At 40.1% G+C, this 21,597-nt stretch overlaps 1 protein-coding gene across 3 annotated transcripts in view; it reads right to left on the bottom strand.

The window, feature by feature from the left end:
• KCNQ5 (potassium voltage-gated channel subfamily Q member 5) overlaps positions 1-21,597 on the bottom strand; it is a 514,433-nt gene that overhangs the window by 49,529 nt on the left and 443,307 nt on the right. For 2 of the 3 annotated variants that reach the window (XM_060615937.3, XM_060615939.3), the window contains one exon: positions 13,312-13,532. In XM_060615937.3, coding sequence (XP_060471920.2) covers positions 13,312-13,532 — 221 coding nt within the window. Of the gene's footprint in view, positions 1-13,311; positions 13,533-17,115; positions 17,173-21,597 lie in introns of all 3 variants that reach the window. The other variant, XM_060615936.3, reaches the window with a different exon arrangement.

The following is a 21,597-nucleotide window of genomic DNA, read 5'->3' as shown; positions in this document are numbered from 1 at the left end:
TCTCTCTCAAAATAAATAAACTTAAAAAAACACAACCCCCCACCAAAAGAACAACAAAAAACAAATGGGAATTACTGTGGTGCATTCCCTTATTTGACACTTGAGGGTATGGGGGAGAGTCCTTGTAGTAGTATATACAGTGACAAAGGGGCATGGCTTGAGATTTTCCATATTAATTGAAACAGAGGACAAGACAATCATTTGACTAACACTAAACTTACAGCTGATTTGTACAACATTTCATTCATTCATTTATTAGTGATATGACCTACATGAAAGAAAGATGCTAAACAACATGGTACAACATGTAAGAGCTTTGGAATTATATCTAAATGCAATTTCAAATCCCAATTCTGGCATTTAGACTGAACTACATGGGCAAGTTATTTATATTTTCTAGATATTGATTTTCTTATCTGCAAAATGGCTGTGTGGGTATTGAATGAACCAATAGAAAATGCCTAGTCAATGCCTGGCATACATCAGGCAGGAACAATGCTGTTTTCCTTCCCTTTCCTTCTTAGGCTCTAGAAGTGAAGGAAACTATAGGCAATAATGCAAAACAAATCAGACACCAACACATGGGTTAACAGAACCAACAGCACAGTGCAAAGAATAAAAGCGAATATGCTCCCAGTGACTAGGGCAACAGGTTGCCATACTGCTGACAATACTTAGGGCTCCTCGAATTAAGAGGTGGAGCCTCTTTCTCCACCCCTTGCAATTGAGGTGTCCTTGTGATTTGCTTTGGCCAGGATGCAGTGGGATTTACTCTGAGAATTTTTTTTTAACTTTATTTATTTGAGAGAGAGAGAGAGAGAGAGAGAGAGCAAGCATGAGGAGAGGAGGTGCAAAGAGAGAAGATCTGAAGCAGCCTTTGTGCTTATGGCAGAGGGCCTGATGTGAGGCTTGAGCTTGAACTCATGAACCGTGAGATCATGACCTGAGCTAAAAGTCAGACGCTTAGCCGACTGAGCCACCCAGGCACCTGTCCTCTGAAAGTTTAAGCCTAAGCCTCAAATAGGCCTTACAGGTTCATTTCACACGGCTCTTAAGGGCTTACCTCCACTGCAGGGAACCAGCCCAGCCTGCTGGAGGCTGAGAGACCACATGGAGCAGAGATGAGTCAGCCCAGCTGAGGCCTCCTTAGGCAAGTCAGCCCCCAGGCAACCCAGCAACTGATCACAGATGTACCAGTGAGTCTAGCTGAGAACAGAAGTACTGCCCAACAGAACCGCGGGCTAACTAAATGGTTGCTGTTTTGAACCACTGAATCTGGGGGGAAGGGAACAGTTTTGCTGTAACAGATAACTGATACAAATGTAAAAAGACATGAGGTCGTGACATTTTTCAACTGAAACACAAAATCATGGGAACACAGGTTCAAAACAATTTGGGGAAGATTAGTCACTGACTTCAACAGAATGATGTGGTACACCAGTTGCTACTGTATTAGATTAATGAAAAATGCAAATTTCTCACCAGTGGGGAGTTAGGGGTTTCATGTGCAAATGAATCTTTGTAACTGGAGGTACAGAGATTAATTTTCCCCAGGCAATATTCTTGTGAGGTTTCTGCATTTTCGGAGTCCAGGAACTGTTGTTATGCATTGTACATGGCAACAGAGGAAAAAGATGGCAAGGAAAGAAAAGCTGGGAAAAATTAGACATTGAAAATAAAATAAAAGGAATTTGGGACAATGTAGTGAGTTTCATACTGCAGATAGCATAAAGGAAGCCTGGCTGGCTTGTCTCGTTCCTGTCCTTTGCAAAGAAAGGATCCCGGCCTTCCTCTAACCTTTTATTTTCTTCTTTACCAAGTAGAACACCCCATGAAAGCGATTAAATATAATTTTAAAATTGTGTCATATTGGTTTCTCTTTGTGAAGCACACAACTAAGTGTGCCTTTGGAGGAAATAATTTGCGATCCACGGATGAAAAATCACCATGCAGCTGAAAAGTGCTTCTCTTAAATATGGGCTAAATCCTGTGATTTGTGTAATGGCTAACTTTGTGCTGATTTTGTGCGAATTTCAGAGGTCACCCACAGGTTATTTCTGAAAAGTACCAAGTGTGAAAAGTGAGGAAGATGCCTTTTGTTACCCCTGGGTGCCAATCAATACTGTAAGGGATGGGACTGGGCAGTAAAATTTACAGGCAAATGGAAATTCTTTGAGGTGGTCCTTGTCATGTCTACTTACTTCGTTCGCCCCTTTGGTGCCCAGGAAAATGCCAGCCCTGAGCAGTGGTCTCCAAATACCTGTTGACTTGAATTGAAATGTGCCAGTTAAAGGCATATCCAAATCCTGTGAATGCTCCACTACAGAGAACACACAGACACCTTGCAAGGATAGATGGGGCCTACTTGACACACTTCTCAGGGCTATAGCTGACAGTGAGAAGGGAAATCAAGAAGGGGGACTGGTGAGAGGGAAGAACCAATGGGAAGCACTCTGCCTCACAGAGAGATGAGACCAGGGTCAGGACAGAAAACGAGTCCCTGGAGTCCCTCAGCCGATCCCCACCTGCCCATATGCCCCACCTGGTTGTCCACTTTTCAGTTTGGAATTGCCAGGAGGATAACGGTAATGGTTAAGGAAGAACCAGAACAGCAGCTATAGAAGCCCAGGTTTGGAGGAAAATTTCTTTGGGGTTGTCTGGTTCCATCTGAAGAGCCTAGAAATCTCTGAATGTCGATCCTCCAAGTTTGGGTTGAAAGCTTTCGATGATGGACTCCATTCCATTGGTGTGAGGTCTCTAATTGTTAGCCTGTCATGATATAAGTAAAACTTAGTATTGTGCACTTGGTTCTAGCTCTGCCCTTTGACGTGACCAAGAACATCTCTTCAGGCTCTTGAAGTAGCTGATAAGAGGCCCCACATTCTAAAAAAAATTTTTTTATGTTTATTTATTTTTGAGAGAGAAAGAAAAAGACAGAGCATGAGCAGGGGAGGGACCGAGAGAGAGGGAGACACAGAATCTGAAACAGGCTCCAGGCTCAGAGCTGTCAGCACAGAGCCGGATGAGGGGCTCGAACTCACAAACCATGAGATCATGACCTGAGCCGAAGTCAGACACTCAACCGACTGAGCCACCCAGGTGCCCCTAGTGCCCCACATTCTAAAAGAAAGTGTGCTAGAATAGATGTTAGAACACTGGTTTTGCTACTGACTAGCTGGTTTCCTGCTCCCTCATTTTCTTTTATTTTTTTGTCACACTAATTGAATGCTCAATATTTTGTTAATATTACTTTTTGAAAGGCTGCACTAAGAATGGAATGTAATAATCTAGTTATAATGTGATCAAGGTTGAGGGTCAGGATGTGACTGGTTGTTTTTGTTTTTGTTCTTTTTTTTTAATATACTACATAGAATACTGGACATGAAGTGTTTAGACTAGAGGTCACAAACTCAAATGCGTTTAGAAGCAGGCAGGTAATGAAAACATTTGAAAGAGATGGGAAGCTGGTGGTTGGAGTTCCTAGAAAGACAACGGAGAATGGTGGGTTCTGTGACCTGAAAGACAAACCCAATTTACAGTTATTTGTGGTAGCTAGCCTCTAAGATAGTCCGTCAATGACATCTACCTCCTGGTACCCACCCCTTTGAATAGTCCCCTTCTGCGTTGTACCAGAGTTAGTCTGTATGACCACTAGCATATGAAAGAAGTGTCACTTCTGAGGTGAGGTTATAAAAGACTGCAGCTTCTGTCTTGGGTACTCTCTCCCTCTCTCAAGCATGCACTCTGTATTGAATTACTAACTTTGGGGGAAGCCAGATGCACGTCAGGAGGACACTCCAGCCGATGGGGTAGCCGATGTGTGCAAGGAAACAAACGAAGGCTGCCAGCAAATTCTCCATTGCGCCTGGAAACAGATTCTCTCCCATTAAGATGACTTTTGTGGCCAGGGAATAATTGGTGGCAACCCCATGAAAGACTGAGTCAGAATCACCCATCTATGCTGCTGCTGAATTCCTGACCACAGAAACTGTGAGATTATGTGTCCCTTGTTTTTAACTGCCAAGTTTGGGGCAAATTGTTATGTATCAATAGATAACTAATACAGTATTCTAATTCACTTTAAAGCACCAATGGACACATCAGCACACTATGATGTGCTGGTGAAACAAAATTCAGAGTTCTGGTTTATAACCCGGTTTCCCAGGAAGACTTGGTTCTGTGGAAGTAAAAATATATATATATGGTTTAAAGCTGCACGCATAGGTCATTTGACAGCTTAGTTTCTGCTGGAAGGAAGGAGGTGGGATTCATTTATAGCTTATATCTTAAGCAGGAAGCTATTTTCTCCACCCATAGGAACAAAATATAATTTTCCCTATCACTATAGGGTGGCAACAAACATTGGGGCAGAACCTAGAGAAATCTGGACAGATATTCTGTTACAAAGAGTGCTTGAATTAGAATAGAAAGCTAGGGGGAACTCCAGTCCAATCAAAATAGAAACACATTTCTTCAGTAATTAAAAACCAAAAACGGGCATTTCACAGAAAGTATTGGAAAAAGCAACCCTTCCCAGAAATACGATAAATATAGGCATACTTGCTTTATTACGCTTCACAGATACTGCTTTGGTTTTTTTTTTTTTTTTTTACTTATTGAAGGTTCAAGGCTTCAGTGGAGGAAGTAAGGGCAGATGTGGTGGAAATAGCAAGAGAACCAGAGTTAGAAGTGGAGACTGAAGACGTGACTGAAAGGCTGCAATCTCATGATCAATCTTGATTAGATGAAGAGTTGGCTTCTTATGGATGAGCACAGAGAGTGGTTTCTTGAGATGGAACCTACTCCTGGTGAAGATGCTGTGAAGATTGTTGAAATGACAACAAAGGGCTTAGAACATGGCATAAACGTAGATGAGAAAGTAGCAGCAGGGTTTGAGAGGATTGACTACAATTTTGAAAAAGGTTCTGCCATGGGTAAAATGCTATCAAGCAGCATTGCATGCTATGGAAAAATCATTTGTGAAAGGAGGAGTCAATTGATGCAGCAAACTTCATTATTGTCTTATTTAGGTATTTGCCACAGCCACCCCCACCTTCAACAACCACCGCCCTGATCCGTCAGCAGCCATCAACATTGAGCAAGATCCTCTACCAGCAAGAAGATTATAGTTCACTGAAAGCTCAGATGATGGTTCACATTTTTTAGCAATAAAGTATTTTTAAATTAAGGTATGCATACTTTCTAAAAATGTTTATTTATTTTGGGAGAGAGAGTGAGAGTGAGAGAGAGAGAATGTGTGTTTCTACACACATGCGAGAGTGGGAGAGGGCCAGAGACAGAAGGAGAGAAAGAATCCCAAGCAGACTCCAGCTGTCAGCATGGAGCCCAATGTAGGACTCAATCACATGAACTGTGAGATTATGACCTGAGCTGAAGTCAAGAGTTGGATGCTTAACTGACTGAGCCACCTGGGTGCCCCTCATAGTGTTTTTTTTTTCTTATTTTTAGACATAATGCTTTTGAACACTTAATAAACGGCAGTATAGTGTAAACATAGCTTTTATAAGCACTTGGAAATCAAACATTTCCTTTGGCTCTCTTTATTGTGATATTGTTTTATTGCAGTGGTCTGAAACCCGACCTGCAATATCTCTGAGGTATGCCTGGACTTAATCACTTACAATCTGTAACCAGATATTGAGAGTTCTTCCCCTACCATCCACCCCCCATCCCCACTATAATAATACAAACATTGGAATAAAGAAGCTGATCTTCGGGGGACAGGAATAGTATAGGACACACAGGAGAGAACTAGGATGTGTCACCAAATGAAGAATAACAGACTGAATGGATAAGGAACCTGGACAACTAAAGGAAAAAGAAACCTATTGACCAGAATTGAGAAAATTTCTCCAGGTAATGGTTTTCACCAACTCCTTAGTGAAGAAGGACTGAAAGTGTATTTCAGAACCCTACTGAGTACCCTTGATAGGCTTTTGCATAGAAGGATGCTAACAAGTAAGTTGGGCATACAGTGAAGTATGTTCTATCGTGAAAGAAAACCCCCACATTTTGTAATAGAGCTCACAGGAGTGGGCATGCTTCTCACTCAGGGATACCCTGCCAGGAACGTGTACAAACAGAAGCGGAAGCCCTAATAGAATACCACTTTGACAAGAATTGTTTCTGTCAACACAATGCAGAGTCATTATCAGGTAATTTCAGAAAGTGCCAGGAAGCATCATATTTTGTGGAAAATTTTAATCAAAGTCTGGCTGAAGCTAGGCCATCAATAGGGAAAATCAGGAAAAACGTTAAGTGCAATGTGATGCTTGGCATTTTGTGGAAACACCAAAAATGTCAACTGGGGAGACTGAGAAAAACATGAGGGAAGACGATGCCATTGGAAAATAAGTGTAAAAGAGGATTAGTATAAGATGAAAGACCCATGTGCATAAATTAGACAAATATGAAATGTTGGTGGTTTGTGATTTATACTGCTTGGAAAAAATATCCCATTGTTTGTACAGAAGTCTGTTAATTCAGGATATTGTCAAAACCATTGCACTAAAATCCTTCCTTTTTGTCAGTATTCTTGTCAATCTTATACTGATAATCTCAAGCATGAGTTTTAGGAATGGTGGGTCTGGGGCCTGGAAGACAGAGGTTAGAGGAGAGAGGAAGGGGATGGATGGACTTAGTATCTTTAAGAGGAGTTGAGGGTTCTCTCATCTCATGCTGTGCATTTCAACTCTGTTGCTATTTTTAGGTGAGACTCCATTAATTATTATGAGCCTGAAAGGGAAGAAGGAGTCTCTAAGGAAGCTACTTGAGGAGGTGGTGAGGAAGGCAAGAGGCCCCCCCCCCGCCCCACGCCTGTTTGCCTTGGTCAAGGTAATGATAGGAAATGTACTGGCTGCTTGTGTGTGGGAAGGGATTATTTTATCTAAATGGGGATTCATTTATTTTCCCCTACATTTTCCTTTACTATTTTGTCTTCTTTTAAAATTTAAGGAGGTAGGCCAGTCTGTGCTCACTGCCTCATGGAAATTATGTGGTAAAAGAAAGGAGAAAAAAAAAAGATTTCTAAATCTGGCTTGTACGTTTAAAAACCATAGACACTTGGAAGAACAGAAATGACATATAAACAGAATGTTTGGGAGAAAACATGCTTAAGGGCATTCTTCCTCCTCAGCCTCACAAAGTAGAAAAGATTTCTTGGCTGTATCAGACACTACTAGAGGTTGCTTTCCCAATAGCCGATTCCCAAACATAAATCCTCAAATCTATCCAGTTACCATCTCCCTTTCCCCTGCTTGATCCAAGGGTTTCTGGGGAGTCTGGCCCCAGATCCAGGTACTGGATCCTGACTGAGACTGCAGATGCCCAATCATTTCAGGCACGAGACCCAATCCCACAAAATGACACAAATGGGCAGTTTTCCTCAATTTAACAAGAGATACCATTGTAATTCGGTCCCTTTTCTGCCTCTCAAAGTGTTGTGTCTGGAGAAGATGCTTAGAGCTGCTGCAGCCATCTTGCTCCCAGCCTGAGGAGGAGGCAGGCACACAGATGGGAGGAGTCAAAAGAAGACCCAAGAGAAGCGGTATCTAAATCAAGTCAGGATGATTGATGCCAGGAGTTTTCTTACCTCTGAATTTCTTTTTAAGTGGTAATATACACTTCATTATTATTTAAGGTATTTGAATCTGCTTCTTTTGTGTCCTTGGCCAAATGCACCCTAACTGGTACACTGGCTGAGGAGAGAAAGGAACATGGAGAAGTGAAGAGAGAAGAGATACTAACAGTGCCTGCAACAGGGGATTGGCCACAAGGGATCCCCACTATTGGAAAGTATTCCACATCTTTAGCCCACTCAGCTTCTGCTCAGGTGAACCCCCCACATCTCCTGCACTCAGGCCATGCCAGTCTTTCTCAGAAACATCTGGGAGGATGTGCCTCTCATGGCAGCCAGCATGAGCCCTTAGGATTGTCCAGCAGAGTCTTTACATTCCCCTAAAGCGGAAGCAGTGTTACATATGTTGAGACATGCAGTTTATACATGTACGTGGGTTGGATTTTTTTTTTAAACACGACAGGGAGGAGCTACCTCAAGTTACCTCCTTACCCTTCTCTGTCAAGATTATTGTATCTTTGAGTGCACTTCTTTCTGAAAGGCATTCCCAAGTACAGCAGCGTCCAGCAAGTATAGCCCTCCTTGACTGCAGACTAGCCACCAGAAATCTGGACTTTCCCCATCTCTAGTTTCATTCTCGTGGATTTTGGCTGCTTGGTACTCCTCTTACTTGCAGTATGCCACTTTCCATTTGCTTGTCTGTTGTTGATAGCCATCCATCCCCTGACACTATGTTTTGCATCTTGAAACCGGCCTTAGATGACCTCACCATTTGCCTCCCTCCCTGGGTAAACAGACACAGATCAGCACGGCTATTATCCTGAGGTTCTTTCCAGATACTAGATCAAAACAGAAAGGGTCATCTAAAGGCCATTTCCTTCATTTGCCTAATCTTCCACCTCTGGCAGTCTTTGAAGATGATATAGTTCTTAGGTTGGCATTGGGGGGGGGGGAGCGTTGGGAGAAAGGCAAGATGGGATGGGATAGTGTCAAGGTCAAATTATTTATGTGGGAAGGGAATCTGACCAATTAAAGAGGGAAGAGTGAAAGTGAGTGGGGGGAAGGTGGCAGGGAAAAAGAAGAAATGAAAGAGGCTTAAAGGGGAATTGATATGACATTTGGGAGCACATCTACAAATGTGTCCTAAGAGAAGACCATGAAATTAGGCTGCCTGGATGTGTGCTGTGGCTCCCTTACTTCTATGTGTTAGTCTTTGGGCAAGTTTTTCAACTTCAAGTCTCAGTTTCCTCATCCATAAAATGGGGATAATAATGTACCCACTTCATAGGGGTATTGGAAAACTTGAATGAAATAATAGAACTAAAGCACTAAGAACATTGCTTGCCACAAAGAAAGATACAATAGATGTTACTTTTATCATCATTATTTTATATGTTGAGAAAAAAAAGATTTCTACCCTACCTAATTTTTAAAAATTTTATCTCAAAAATAAAAACTGCATATATTTAAAGTGTATAACATGATGACTTGATATACATATACGCATTGAAATGAAATTGTGGTATAATTATATAATGGAATACTATTCATACTTAAAAAAGTACATCCTGCCATTTGCAACAAAATGGTGAAATAAGACAGACATGGAAAGAAAAAGATTGCATGATTGTACTTATATGTGGAATCTAAAAAATTCATATCCTACTTACTTTTAAAAATTATATGAAGAAGCTTAATACTATTGATTGACCAATGGAAAATTTCTACCTCTTATTATTGGATTTATAAACTAAAAATACTGTTCATATCATATTGTTCAAAATAAATTTTCTATGGCAATAGCACACCAGTCCCTTATAGTTTAATTTCTTCCTTCTGCCATATGTAAATTTCTGATTTCAACATCTGCCTATTACTTTCCACTTCTCTGGTATACATGAATGTGGAATATTGGAAGACAGTTATGCCCTTTTTAAGTGCAATATAAAATTTCATAAAAATTACAGCAAAAAAGCCTCACATGGGATATTTAATAACTTTTGTAAGAGTCATTAAATTATAAAAATAATACCATCTGTAGTAAAAGGTATCAGATTTGGCAGGAATTATTAAAATTACAGATTAACCCTAAGTTTCCCTTGTTTTTCCATGATAGTATCTTTTAGTTACAGGCCCATTATTTTCCAAATGTAACTGAGTTACTAAGTTAAAGGCCAACTGGGATTTTCATTATTCTTTCTGTTATTCATCCACTCTCTCTGAGCTGTTCATGGGCAATGAAATGCCTAAAATATGTACAGGAAGAAGAGAAGTAGAAGAAAAGAGCCTCAGAAATGAATGAGCAAATAGATCTGGAATAATTGGGAGGTGGTTGTGGTGCTATATATTATTTTCTATGGGTAATAAGTGGTTTTTAGACATACTTAAAACTGGGAGAGACACTATAAATAAAAATCTATAATTGAAGTCAACATTTTATTTGATAGTTACTTCTGTTTTTTTCTTTCTTTCTATAAAAAGAATCTTCCAGGGGTGCCTCAGTGGCTCAGTCGGTTGGGCGTCCGACTTCGGCTCAGGTCATGGGTTTGAGCCTCACGTTGGGCTCTGTGCTGACAGCTCAGAACCTGGAGCCTGCTTTGGATTCTGTCTACTTCTCTGACCCTCCCTGGCTTGCACTCTGTCTCTCAAAAATAAAGAAACATTAAAAAATTTTTTTTATTAAAAAAAAAAAAGAAGCTTCCATTTTCCCAAGCCCTAACGTTGAGTTAAACCAGAGGTAAAGATTCTGGACTACTGGAGAAAAAGGGGAATCAGGAGACATGATCTTCTGCAGGTGGGCAGCCAACAAGGCTGCTTCCACAGAACAGCAATCAGGCCTCCTGTCACTTGTGGAACTCAGAACCAACTGAGATGGGCATCAACCAGGGAAAAACACTTCCTTTCTAACCAATGGAACTGTACTTGTATGAAATGATGCAGAAAATGGATGGCAGGAGACCTTTCCAATTTGTTATTTATTAGAGAATAGGACTTCTATTTCTATCTGTCTGACCTCTGAGACATCTTTGCAGTAACTGAAATACTGTGATGGATAGTGCTGACTCTAGGAGTCTTTGAAAAATGTTTTCCCTCTGGCCAAACATACAAGTAGAATTAATTTTCCATATTCAGGAACCAGATCCTATTGATTTTATATGCAGATGTGCTCAGCCAACCATCAGGACCTCACAGCACAAAGAATATTTTTTGAGGCTCCCCCCCACTGGAAGAGTGTGGACCCACTGTGGGTCATGCATGAATTTCTAGCACAGTGAGAACTCAGGATTAGGTTTGCAGATATTGGCACACCCCAGCTTGTCCAGGGATGCTATGATGTGGGTGAGCAGGAGCTCTGTTACTGGCTGAACTGTGTCCCTCCGAAATTCATATGTTGAAGTCCTAACCTCCAGTACCTCAGGAATGTGACTCTATTTGGAGATGGGGTCTTTAAAGATACAATTAAGTTAAAATGAGCTCAGTAGGGTGTGCTGTAATCCCATCTCATTGGGGTCTTTATAAGACGAAGAAATCTGGGCAAAGATATGCATGGAGGGAAGAGGAAGTGAAGACACAGGGAGAAGGTGGCTATCTACAAGCCAAGGAGATTCTCAGACTTCTGGCCTCCAGAACTATGAGAAAATCAATGTCTGCTGTGTAAGCCACACAGCTGTGCTACTTTGTTATGGCAACCCTAGAGCCTAATACAGCTCTATTTGCACTATGTTAAACTTCATTAGACAATCCATGTCTACACTCAACAAAGGCTGTTCCCCAGCGCTAAGACAAGGTGCTCTTTCTACCTCTTGGCAGCTGGGGAGAGGGAATCAGCCTAAGGAGAGGGATTTGGTGACCATCTGCTAGACCAAGGGCCCCTAGAGTTGGGGAAAGGGAGAGGGCATTATGAAAAGAAGGCTCGATTTTTTTTTTAATAGAAAATCATCCTTTGTTTTCTTTTGCAAAACTTTACATGCTCACTGTAGAAATAATGGGAAATACAGATGAAAAAAATGGACAAACAAAATGCAACTATGATCTCACCACTTGGAGGTAACTGTTCATACATTGTTGTAAATCTTTCCAGACCTTTTCCTATAAATACATGAATTTACACACACATACACACACACACAGCACAGCAAAATGGAATAGTTTGTTTTTTTATGACCATCTTTCCATGTCAATAATTTTTGATTTATAGTATCATTTCTAATGTCTGTTATTATTTCATTATATTGATTATATCCTAGAAATGGAATTGGTGGGTGGGATGTGTCCAAGCCTAGGCATATGTACAGGCTTTTGATATATGTTGCCAAATTGCCTTCCAGAAATGATGCATCCATTTATATTCAGAAAGTCTATTTTGAGTGCAACATAAAGCCCTGTAACGGGTAACTCTTTACTCAGCTGTTCATGGGCTTTCAGCCAAATTCCTGGGGAGGAGAATGTGGAAACCAGAGGACACTGAAAATCTGTGTTGCCAGTGACTCAGGACACTCACAGGCTTGATGGGGGAGTGTCCAGTGCTGGTTGAGGGGGCATTTCCTACCTCGGTAGAGTGATAGGCAGAGTGGAGCCTGGCAGGATGCGTATGTCCTGTGGCCAAGACGGGAGCTGCAAGCTCCAGCGGGAGAGGCCGTGTTGGGTTAGCACCTAGGCATCTACTGGGAAAGCATGGCATCCATGGAGTTGTGGAGAATGAAGAGGTGTGAAGAGGGGACTCATGTTGCTCACTTGATAGTGGGGATCATATCTCTGGGGATCTCTGAATGGGCTGGGAGGGACCCTTCGGCTGAGGTTCCAGGGATTTTACTGCAGGGAGCCTGAGATCACTGAGATTATGACCCCTGGTTGTTAATTTTATCCCTCAGGCTTTCAGGGCCTGGGAAAATACAGGTTATACCAGGGAATGAGTACAGAAGGCCCGATAGCCTTTGCAGTTTTTATGCATTAATGGAAGATGCTGTTTGACTTTGGTTCTTTGCCCAGTATAAGAGATCCCAGGGGGGCATACTTAAAAGGAAAAGCAAGCTAACCTTAAATGAAAAAGGAACTATTTTATTTTATAAACATGAAAATTATACGGCACTCAATAAAATGTGTTGGCAAGTAAACTCCTGACACATTGTATGATAAATAAAGTAGGCTAGCTCCTCTTGGGGGAAGAACTTGAATTCTACTTATCGTTAGATTAAGAACTTTCGACAGGAATCTTTCTAGGGAAGATAAACCATGGTCTCTGATTTACTGGTGGATAGAGCATAGTAGAAAAGGGAATAGCACCTTCATTGTTGTCCAGAAAGGGATTGTTACCCTTCTTACTGTGTTTCAAGACATTCACAGAGCACCTGGTCATCTTTGGGCCATGGACCTTTGCTGGTCAGACATAACCTATACATGAGAAGGACAGTCACGTTGATCTTGATATGGACTTTGAGAAAGAATAATGTATTGTAGATAAGAGTGAAGAATTAACAGCAGTTTGACTTCTTTGTAATGTAGATTTAGCTGCCAAAGTTGCTCCCAAAAGTAAACTTATGTTCTGTACATTTGCCCAAGGCAATGAATAAATTTCCAGTAAAACAAACAAACAATTCTTTCCTTGGGGTTGTTTTCTTCTATCTTCAAGTGGTACCATGGAGAATTAATTACTTCATAATCTTGCTCATGATAGCTTATCCAATTAAACATAGTTATGGAAAAACAGGGCTTACCGTCTATCACTGGTTTAGGCTGAGAACTTTTGAGGCGCAGCGAGGGCCGGAAGCGGGTTCGGTCGTTGAAGCTCCAGCTTTTCTGCACTTTGGTGGGGCTGCCCTCGGCTGTGATGTCGGTGCTCGGGGACCTCCTGTCACCTACTGAGGCTTGTCTGCTCTTAATACTCTGGCCCCTTGGGCTAGCCATGCGTACTCGCTCCTTAAAACTTAGCTTCTGACTGTGGACAACAGAGGCATGATTATTCCATTTCAAGCAATCTCTTCCACTCCACTTGGGTAAATACTTTGATGAAACTGTATATTATATTTCAATAGTGTTTTCAGCGAGTAGGAGCATAGCAATATATTCTTCCCTTACTGAAAATCTGAGCTTTATTTAAACTCTCTCTTTGCATTCGTTTGAGCTCAATCACACTAGACAGGTATGCACACCCTTCCTGGATTCCTCATAGAAAGGACTGAGATCGGGCACGGTAGTTTGTACACAATTACCCTGGAAACAACCAAGAACTGGTTCGGTATTTGCTTTAGAAACAGACTTTAGCTTTAACCTCAACTTTAGAGATGAAAAAAAAAGTTATTTTTTATTTGGGAAAATATCTCTTTGTGATTTCTAAGCCTTTCTACAGGGATGACAGTTACATATACATATATATCTACATTCTGCATGCATGTCATATTCCAGGCAAGATTACGATATCCATAAATTCATGCAATCTCGTATCAGTTGGTGGTACTGCATACTTAATATTAAACATACAACACTTAACACCCATTTCTTTAATGCTCGCATTCATTCTTGTGAGACAAAAACCACACAATGTAGAACAGCCCCAACATATAATGAATGTGATGACTGATTAACGGAATGAGATGTTATGTTCACTAACACAATTTCCTGCTATTAAACAGGTTATTGATTTGCTGTGGCAGCTACTGGTAAATTATATTTGTTCAGACATTCAGTTCTCAGATGCCAGCTAGGACTGAAATGCTGTGTGCTGATCAAGGAAGCATCAACAACAACAAAACCCAAAGTGCATCTCCGTGCTTTCCTAATCAAAAGATGTAGTGTGATGTGGTGGGAAGGGTAGGCTGGAGTCAAAGAGACTTGAGGTTTGGAGTCCTCAGCTCCAACATAAAGATGAAAACAGCAGCGTTGCTAAGAGATTTTTGTGGGAATCAAATGAATGGTAGGAATTGTCGTGTACCCATTTTGTTTGTGTTCTTGTTTCATTTCTAAACCACTGTTACTCACTAGAAAGTGACACTGTTATCCAGTGACAGGCCCGGGACTCTATAGGGTCTGAAGAAATGAAGGGTGAAGGGTCTGAGGGCAGTAACTTGGAGCAGCCACTCTGAGATGCTGAGATTGCAGTCATGCTGCAGCCTTTGTGGGGCATGAAGGAGGCAGTGTTCTCATGGACACGGATTATCTGAGACGAAGTGGAGTCCTTGTTTTTTCCACTTACCGCAATGTCCACTGTCCCCAGCTGCAGCATGCCAACAGCAAATGTGTTTAGTGGATATGTGTTTTGTAGCTAACAAGAAACAGTAACATTTATTTTTCCATGCCTAGTTGCTTAACAAATGATATTCTAAAAAGACACCACATTTTATGTGTTTATATGAAGACAAATCAAATAATGAACTGCGGTGATCAGAAAGTCCTGGTAACAATAAACAAGTTGACCATGCAGCTGACAGCCCCCCCTCTAAAATGCAGACATAGCTAAGTCCAGCGTGACTAGCTGAAGGCACATGCAGGGAACAGGCCGGGCAGTTTTGTGATGGGGTCAGGTGGGTTCAAGAATTCTTTAAAACAATCGCATCAGTCAAAGGCTTCCTTTGTACTTGACAAATGCATGATTAAATGGTAGGTCACATTAAACAACAGCAACAATAACATATAAAACTGCATCTTTTTATGCTCGGGTTAGGTTCTTCACGTCATCCCAAACCTTCAGATTATTTAAACAAATCCTCAAAGGGACAGGGCCCAAAATGTCTACCCTTTTCAAGCTTTTTCTTTCTTTCTTTTTTTAAATAGTAAAGATTTCATATCTCTTCAGTTTCAGCACATCTGTTCCATCATTTAAATTTATGATGATCGGGTTCAGGAACATATGCTCAACTCTGCACCTTTATTTCAATTAATGAATGGTTCAAGTTTACACAGCTATCATTACAAGTATTCTCACTATACTTCATCTAATTGATTATCTTTTCTGGAGTTAATAGATGTTAATTACTACAGAAGGCCGAGTTTAGTTAATATCAAATCATTTTCTCAAACTTTAAAGATTTATCTCTTTCTTATACTAACTAAATGAAGAGGAAACTGATGAAAAAATCATAAAACCATTTAATATGAAATTTAGTTTTTCCATTTTAAAAATTTCAATTACTGAAGAAGTAAAAAAATCTAAAATAAGCATCAGTGTCACACCTGGCATGGTTTATCTGCAGTAACAAAACATTTAAAAGCAATTGCTTCTATGGAAATAGTTTTTAAAAGTTGCCTCTATGAAACATTTTGATATTATCTCTAATAATCAATGGAAAGTGAAAATAATATTAGTCTCTGAATCTTAGTACTATTTAAAGCACTTAAAGTTGATAGAAATGAATTCAGGTACTATTTCCCTTTTTGTCCTTCTCAACTGCATGAATATTTATTTGCCAATGTCTATACTAAAAAATAGCAGAATTATTTTTAACTGAATCCAACATATTACCTATGAAATTAGAAGAAAAAAGATGTAATGTTTTCACTCTCTCTTTTGACATAATTGTATGAAAGTTAAGAATAAGATCTTAACCCAGAACTTTTTAACCAGGCAAAAATTTTGTTCTCCAAAGCAAAGACCTGTTCTTACAAAAAGCTTACTTTTGTTAGTTTTTCTACTTCTTTTCCCCTTTGGAAATCAACAGAGCATCTTGTTTAGATGACTATTAACTTGATTAGATGAATGTTATTGAAAATGCACATTGATTAAAAATATAAACTCTTTGCTCGTCCATTGAAGTTTGCATTATTTTCCTGCTTTTTTTGCCACATCTATAAACACAATTTTTTGAGGAAGATTTATGTAACAATATTTTGAGGAAGACTGTCAAAGATTATTCCCAGGAGACCAAAAAGGTGGTCTCTCTCTGGAGAAAGTAACCAAAAGGACATCGTGGTCATGGATTGCGGCATCTTTGAGTATGCAGTCCCACCTTCCCATCTGAGGACTATAGTGGGGGAGCCTGCACAACTACTGGGAATTCTGCAAGGGAATTCTTCTCTCTCTAGGAACCAGATGTACAAGTTACTCAAACGGCCCAACATGCAGGCTACTACCGGTTGTTCCCTGCCAGGGAACTATGTGGCATTACTGTAACCCCAGAGTAATCCTCTTGGACCTAGAATGCTATAGTTCTTGTTATCCTTAATTATGGTTTTAGCCCTTCATAGGATAAGCATTCAACAAATTCTCGCCCCAGGCACAATATGGCAACTGAGCCAAAACCATCCAGTGCGTGCGGCAGCTCAGCAGTTGTCCTACCACAAGGGGGCGCCAAGGGGCTGACTGCCAGTGCTGTGCGGGACCCTGCCTATTTGTCCCTGGGGTAGAGTATCAAAGCAGGCAACAGGCAACAAGGAAAATTACAAGCGGGTTGAAAACCTCATTCAAGAAGTCCTTAGGAAGAGTGAGTCTGAGCAGGGCTCAGGTAGGATGGCGGTGTAACCTGGTCATGCACCTGAGGTTAGTTGGCATTCTCAAATTTCATGTCAATAGCCGGGATGCTGGGTACCTCTGCTTCCGTGAGGTGTACATTCTGAAGAGCTTCTGCTTATTACTACAGAACTTACTAGGAGTGAGGGAAATAGAGCAGCACATTACTAAGCATTTCACCACCATGAAAGTGCTCAGGGATTTCTTTTTCTTTTTAGAACAAAGCCATTTGACTTTATTGTTTTTCAGATATAAGTATACAGACTATTTAAGCAGTGAGTACTAACTATGCAGTTTAATCGTGCTGCTGGAAATATAACCAGTGCTCCTAATGGTTAGGCTGAAATAACTGGATGTGAAATAGGGCATTACAGATGATGGACATCTATGTGTTAGCATCTGATTCATATGAAAATTAAGAAGATAAATATTTTAGAAATAGCAATCCTTGTAATAAATAGCAATGCAACAGAGTAGAAATGAGGAACAAAATATTTCAGAACTTAAAAAAATAAATATTTATAGGAATCAATGAAGTTGATACCATTAATTGCTTTGAAATATAAAAAAAGTTTCTTGATTTGTATAAGACACCTGTAGTTATAGTTAATATTGGTAAATAATTGTCAGAATACATGCTCAAAAAAGTCAGAAGAAAAGATTCTAGGTCACTAGCTTGTTAAAAAAAGTTTCTTACTGTAAGTCGTATGATGTGTTTTTAAAAGACTAAATCCTTTCCCTCTATCAATAAATGAGAACAGAAGGAGAGACCATTTTCAAAAGATTATTTTTGAAACAATCTAACATTTTGCCCATAAGGACACAAGTTGATTATGCTGAAAAAAGAAGTCTAGTCTTACTTAGTTTAACAACACATGCAGATCATTCTTTGTGCACAGAAGAAAGAAAATGTAAATAATGGAAAATAAATGCAGACGAAATACAAGAACACACAGTCTTTTCTGTCAGCATTCTAGAGTTCTCTCCTAAGAGCCATTCATCTCAGAACCTTATGAAGCCAACCACATAGGAGCTATTTGGACAGAGCACTCAGTGGATCACAGCACAAGATGATAACATAATAAAAGAGTATCATTTATGCTTTAACTTTTAAGACATGCATCCTTGTAACAGTCTCACAAGAACCTGTTAAAGCAACTTTAGATAGTCTACTAAGAAGTCTGACAGAGTTCTATTTAAAGCTATACACTGTGATCAAGGCAGCTTAACTATGGAGCAGGCACATAGCCAACAATTGTTGATTAAGGAGACAGGGTAAGCAGAGGCAGCGAGATTTACAGATCATCCCTAAACCTCCATTGGCATGATCTATTCTCGTAGCAATAAAAACCTAGTAGGCAGGAAGAAGTAAGAGCCTTTTTGTGGCAGTGTGCTCTCGACGGCTAACTGACTTTCTTGTCAAGGAGGAAAGGAGGAGGACATAAAACCTCAAGGTGAGAATATTGGCTTAATCTGGTTAGATGGTTTATAGGTAAATTCTATTTTCTGACAGTGACAATTTATACTAAAATGGAAAAACTATCCAGTTTAAAAAATGAGTTGGAAAATTCCTTAATGGAATGATTAATTGCAATAAAATCAGTAAACATATTCACCACATATGAGATTAGAACTGTTTTAGTGGGAAGACAGAGGAAAACAAATGAATAATTAAATGATGCTAAACAACTTTCATTTATGGTCTAAGTAAAGGAAGAACAGAGCAGGCTCCATTGACACTAACGGTAATGTACCTGACCCTGTACCAAACAAAGACACATTATTTTAACTGTTGTTCAGCTGAGCTCTTGAGACCGTTGGTTTGCATTTTAAAGAAAAATTTTGGACCTGTCACGAACAATGCAAAAGCATCATGGAACTGGATGTCTTTCCCTAGCCAAAACATCATAGATACATTTTGTTTAAACATACCCTAACCTCAGTGTAGAAAGACAAAAATCTAACAAGAATATTCCAAAGCAGGGAACCTTGTTAACTATGGGGGTAAATGAATGTGTGATGCCTCACTACATTCTGCAGAGAGAAAAGCCTCTCTGTGTATGGCCTGGTCATTCAGAGGTAACAAATGCCAGGCACCTGGAGAGAGTTATTGGCTACTGGACTAACCTCATCTACACTTGAATTACTCCCAGTTCTTAACACAATGAAAAATCATGTGGAAAGATTTAGGAGACTCTAGGCTCTGAGATATCTGGAAGATAACAGAGTTGGCTAAAGTTTCTCTCTTCTGCTTCTCTGAATCACCATCAATAACCCTGTGGCCCCAAACACAGTGAGGGGCTTTGCACTGGGGTGGTGTTGATCAATCCACTTGAAACTGGGACAAGGATTATCAATATTATTAGTCTAAACCCAGATCTGCTCTCATCCAAGAAACAGTCCTCATTCTAAATGCATTTTCTTTTGTTTGTATTTTGCTGGAGTAAGGGCAAATTTGTTTTTCTTAAGGTGGCACTGTTGCTGTTGTTAATACAATAGTCTTTTTGCATTCATTATGCAGTATTGGAAATTCCATTGCCTATGGAGCACAACAAGGTGAAAGCTAACCTAATGTTAAAATGGGAGTTTCAGCTTGTTTCCTTCAGAATGAAATGTTTTAATTTTTTCATTTTCTCTCTTTTTATGTATTTCCTTTTTCTCATTTTTGTTGGTGTTTTTCTTCATAAAACTACTTGAGGTCAGGAACATTTAATTACTCCATCCAAGAACTGTATATTGAGCATATTCTCTGTCATAGCTTTACACAGGGTGATAGGATACATAATTGGGGGATAGAAGACCTAAGTGTATGAAGTATGAAGAAGCATCAACTAAGGCACGTGTGCTAAATAGTAATAGAGGACATGTTTCACAGTGGTTTTCCAAATGTCCATGACCAGAGAGAAGGAAGAAATCTCTGTTACATAGCTCAGTGTTTCTGTATATGTTCAAAACTGAAGGTGAGTTATTTTTGACACCCTTAGTCACAATTATGTAGAATAAATTTTAACGTTTTAGGTATATGTGAACATCATGAAATTAAAAAACTTTGGTTGTTGTCTTTTTGAATCACAACAGCGGACTAGGAGGTTCCTTGTTGGAGTGAGGAACAGAAGCTCAACAGTGACACTTTAGTTTTGTCTTTACTTTCTGCCTTGGTGACATTGGGAAAAAGTACAAGGTCATGTGTCAACCCAAGGGGACCCCTCCCTCAGGACTGCCATAAAGAATCACACTTTTGAGCATTTTTATGTAACTCACAAGTTTCCCTTTTAGGCACCAATAGCTCTGTTTTGGAGGATGAAACCAAGACAGGTCACCTTACTCTTAGCTATGGAGTTTGTGCCAAAGATTTGGAGTTTCTGCCTTTAGGATTTGGAGATAAATTACCCTTTGTAAATGGATAGCTCCAAAAACAAGGAAAACTTTTCAAATATCATCAGACTAAAAGAGCTTATAATGGCTATGATTCATTTTGTGTAACTCCTTTCAGGTAAAATTGTCATGACAGAAGGATGGTGGGGTTTGTATGGATGGAGTCTAGACAAAAGAGGACTAAAGGGTCAGAACTGGCCAGCCTGCCTCTGCTAGAGTCTATACAAAGAATGTTCTGAGTCTGATGACCAGAACCTCTCTTTAGGCAGAAATATCTATAAAGTGGAGAAGACCAAATCTTCAGGCTTTAAAACTTTCTGGAAGTATCATCCAGGAATATCCAAAGACCTTTGCTCTAACTCCTTGTCTACCAAAGAAGAGAAGGGTCTTTAATGCCACCCTGGTGTAGGCTTACCTACCCCAAAGGAGTGTTGTGCATCCTACCACATCTGTCTCCCACGATAGGTGCATTTATGTTTTGGCTTGTGAATCTTTTTAGGTGTTAATTAACATAATGCAGAAATGCGTGGGCCAGAGTCTCATCACCCCAAGTGAACTTCCAAAACTAGTTTCAGTACTGTATACATGTATTGCAATTAATGTCATTAGTAGGACAGTACAAAACTAAATGAATGATCCTTGGACTCCCGTTGGTCCCCACTGAGGGGCCAATTCTGTGCGGGTAGGGCGGGGGGGGCAGGGAACACTGGTGTTCCCTCAATACTGAAACAAACAGAAGTGACTGGAAAAAGTTTTTTCTTCTTCCCTTTCAGGCACCTGGGTTTCTTCTGCTGGTTCTGCCTCTGCTACTCCTCACACCATCAGTGCTGAGATCCACCTGGCTCTGTCCTTTGAAGCTTTGCTCCCAAATTCAGATCCTTCCTGGCACTTACTAACACAGAATAAAATGTTCTCTTTCACCTCCTATTCCCCTATGTCTAACTCTCTGCTTTTTAATCTGATAAAGCATTTCCTTGAAAGGCATGAAAGAATGACCATAAATTACTTGGTGAAGTTTCTGGGAGGATTATCTTCTTCTTAAAGGATGGTGGGTGGGTGAGGGGGGCGGGTAGGGGGAGCTCTTCTCCTGAAGCATGTCACCTGAGTAAGCCTCAGTGCTTAATGAGCTGGAGATGTCACAGAAAGATTGTTCCTACCTTCTATACACAGTGTTCCTTTTGCCAAA

The sequence above is a fragment of the Panthera onca genome, chromosome B2 (genome assembly GCF_046562875.1).
Source record: "Panthera onca isolate mPanOnc1 chromosome B2, mPanOnc1 haplotype 2, whole genome shotgun sequence".
NCBI classification, from domain to species: domain Eukaryota; kingdom Metazoa; phylum Chordata; class Mammalia; order Carnivora; family Felidae; genus Panthera; species Panthera onca.
Note: the sequence above shows the minus strand (reverse complement) of the source record. Positions and strands in the feature narration are given on the sequence as shown.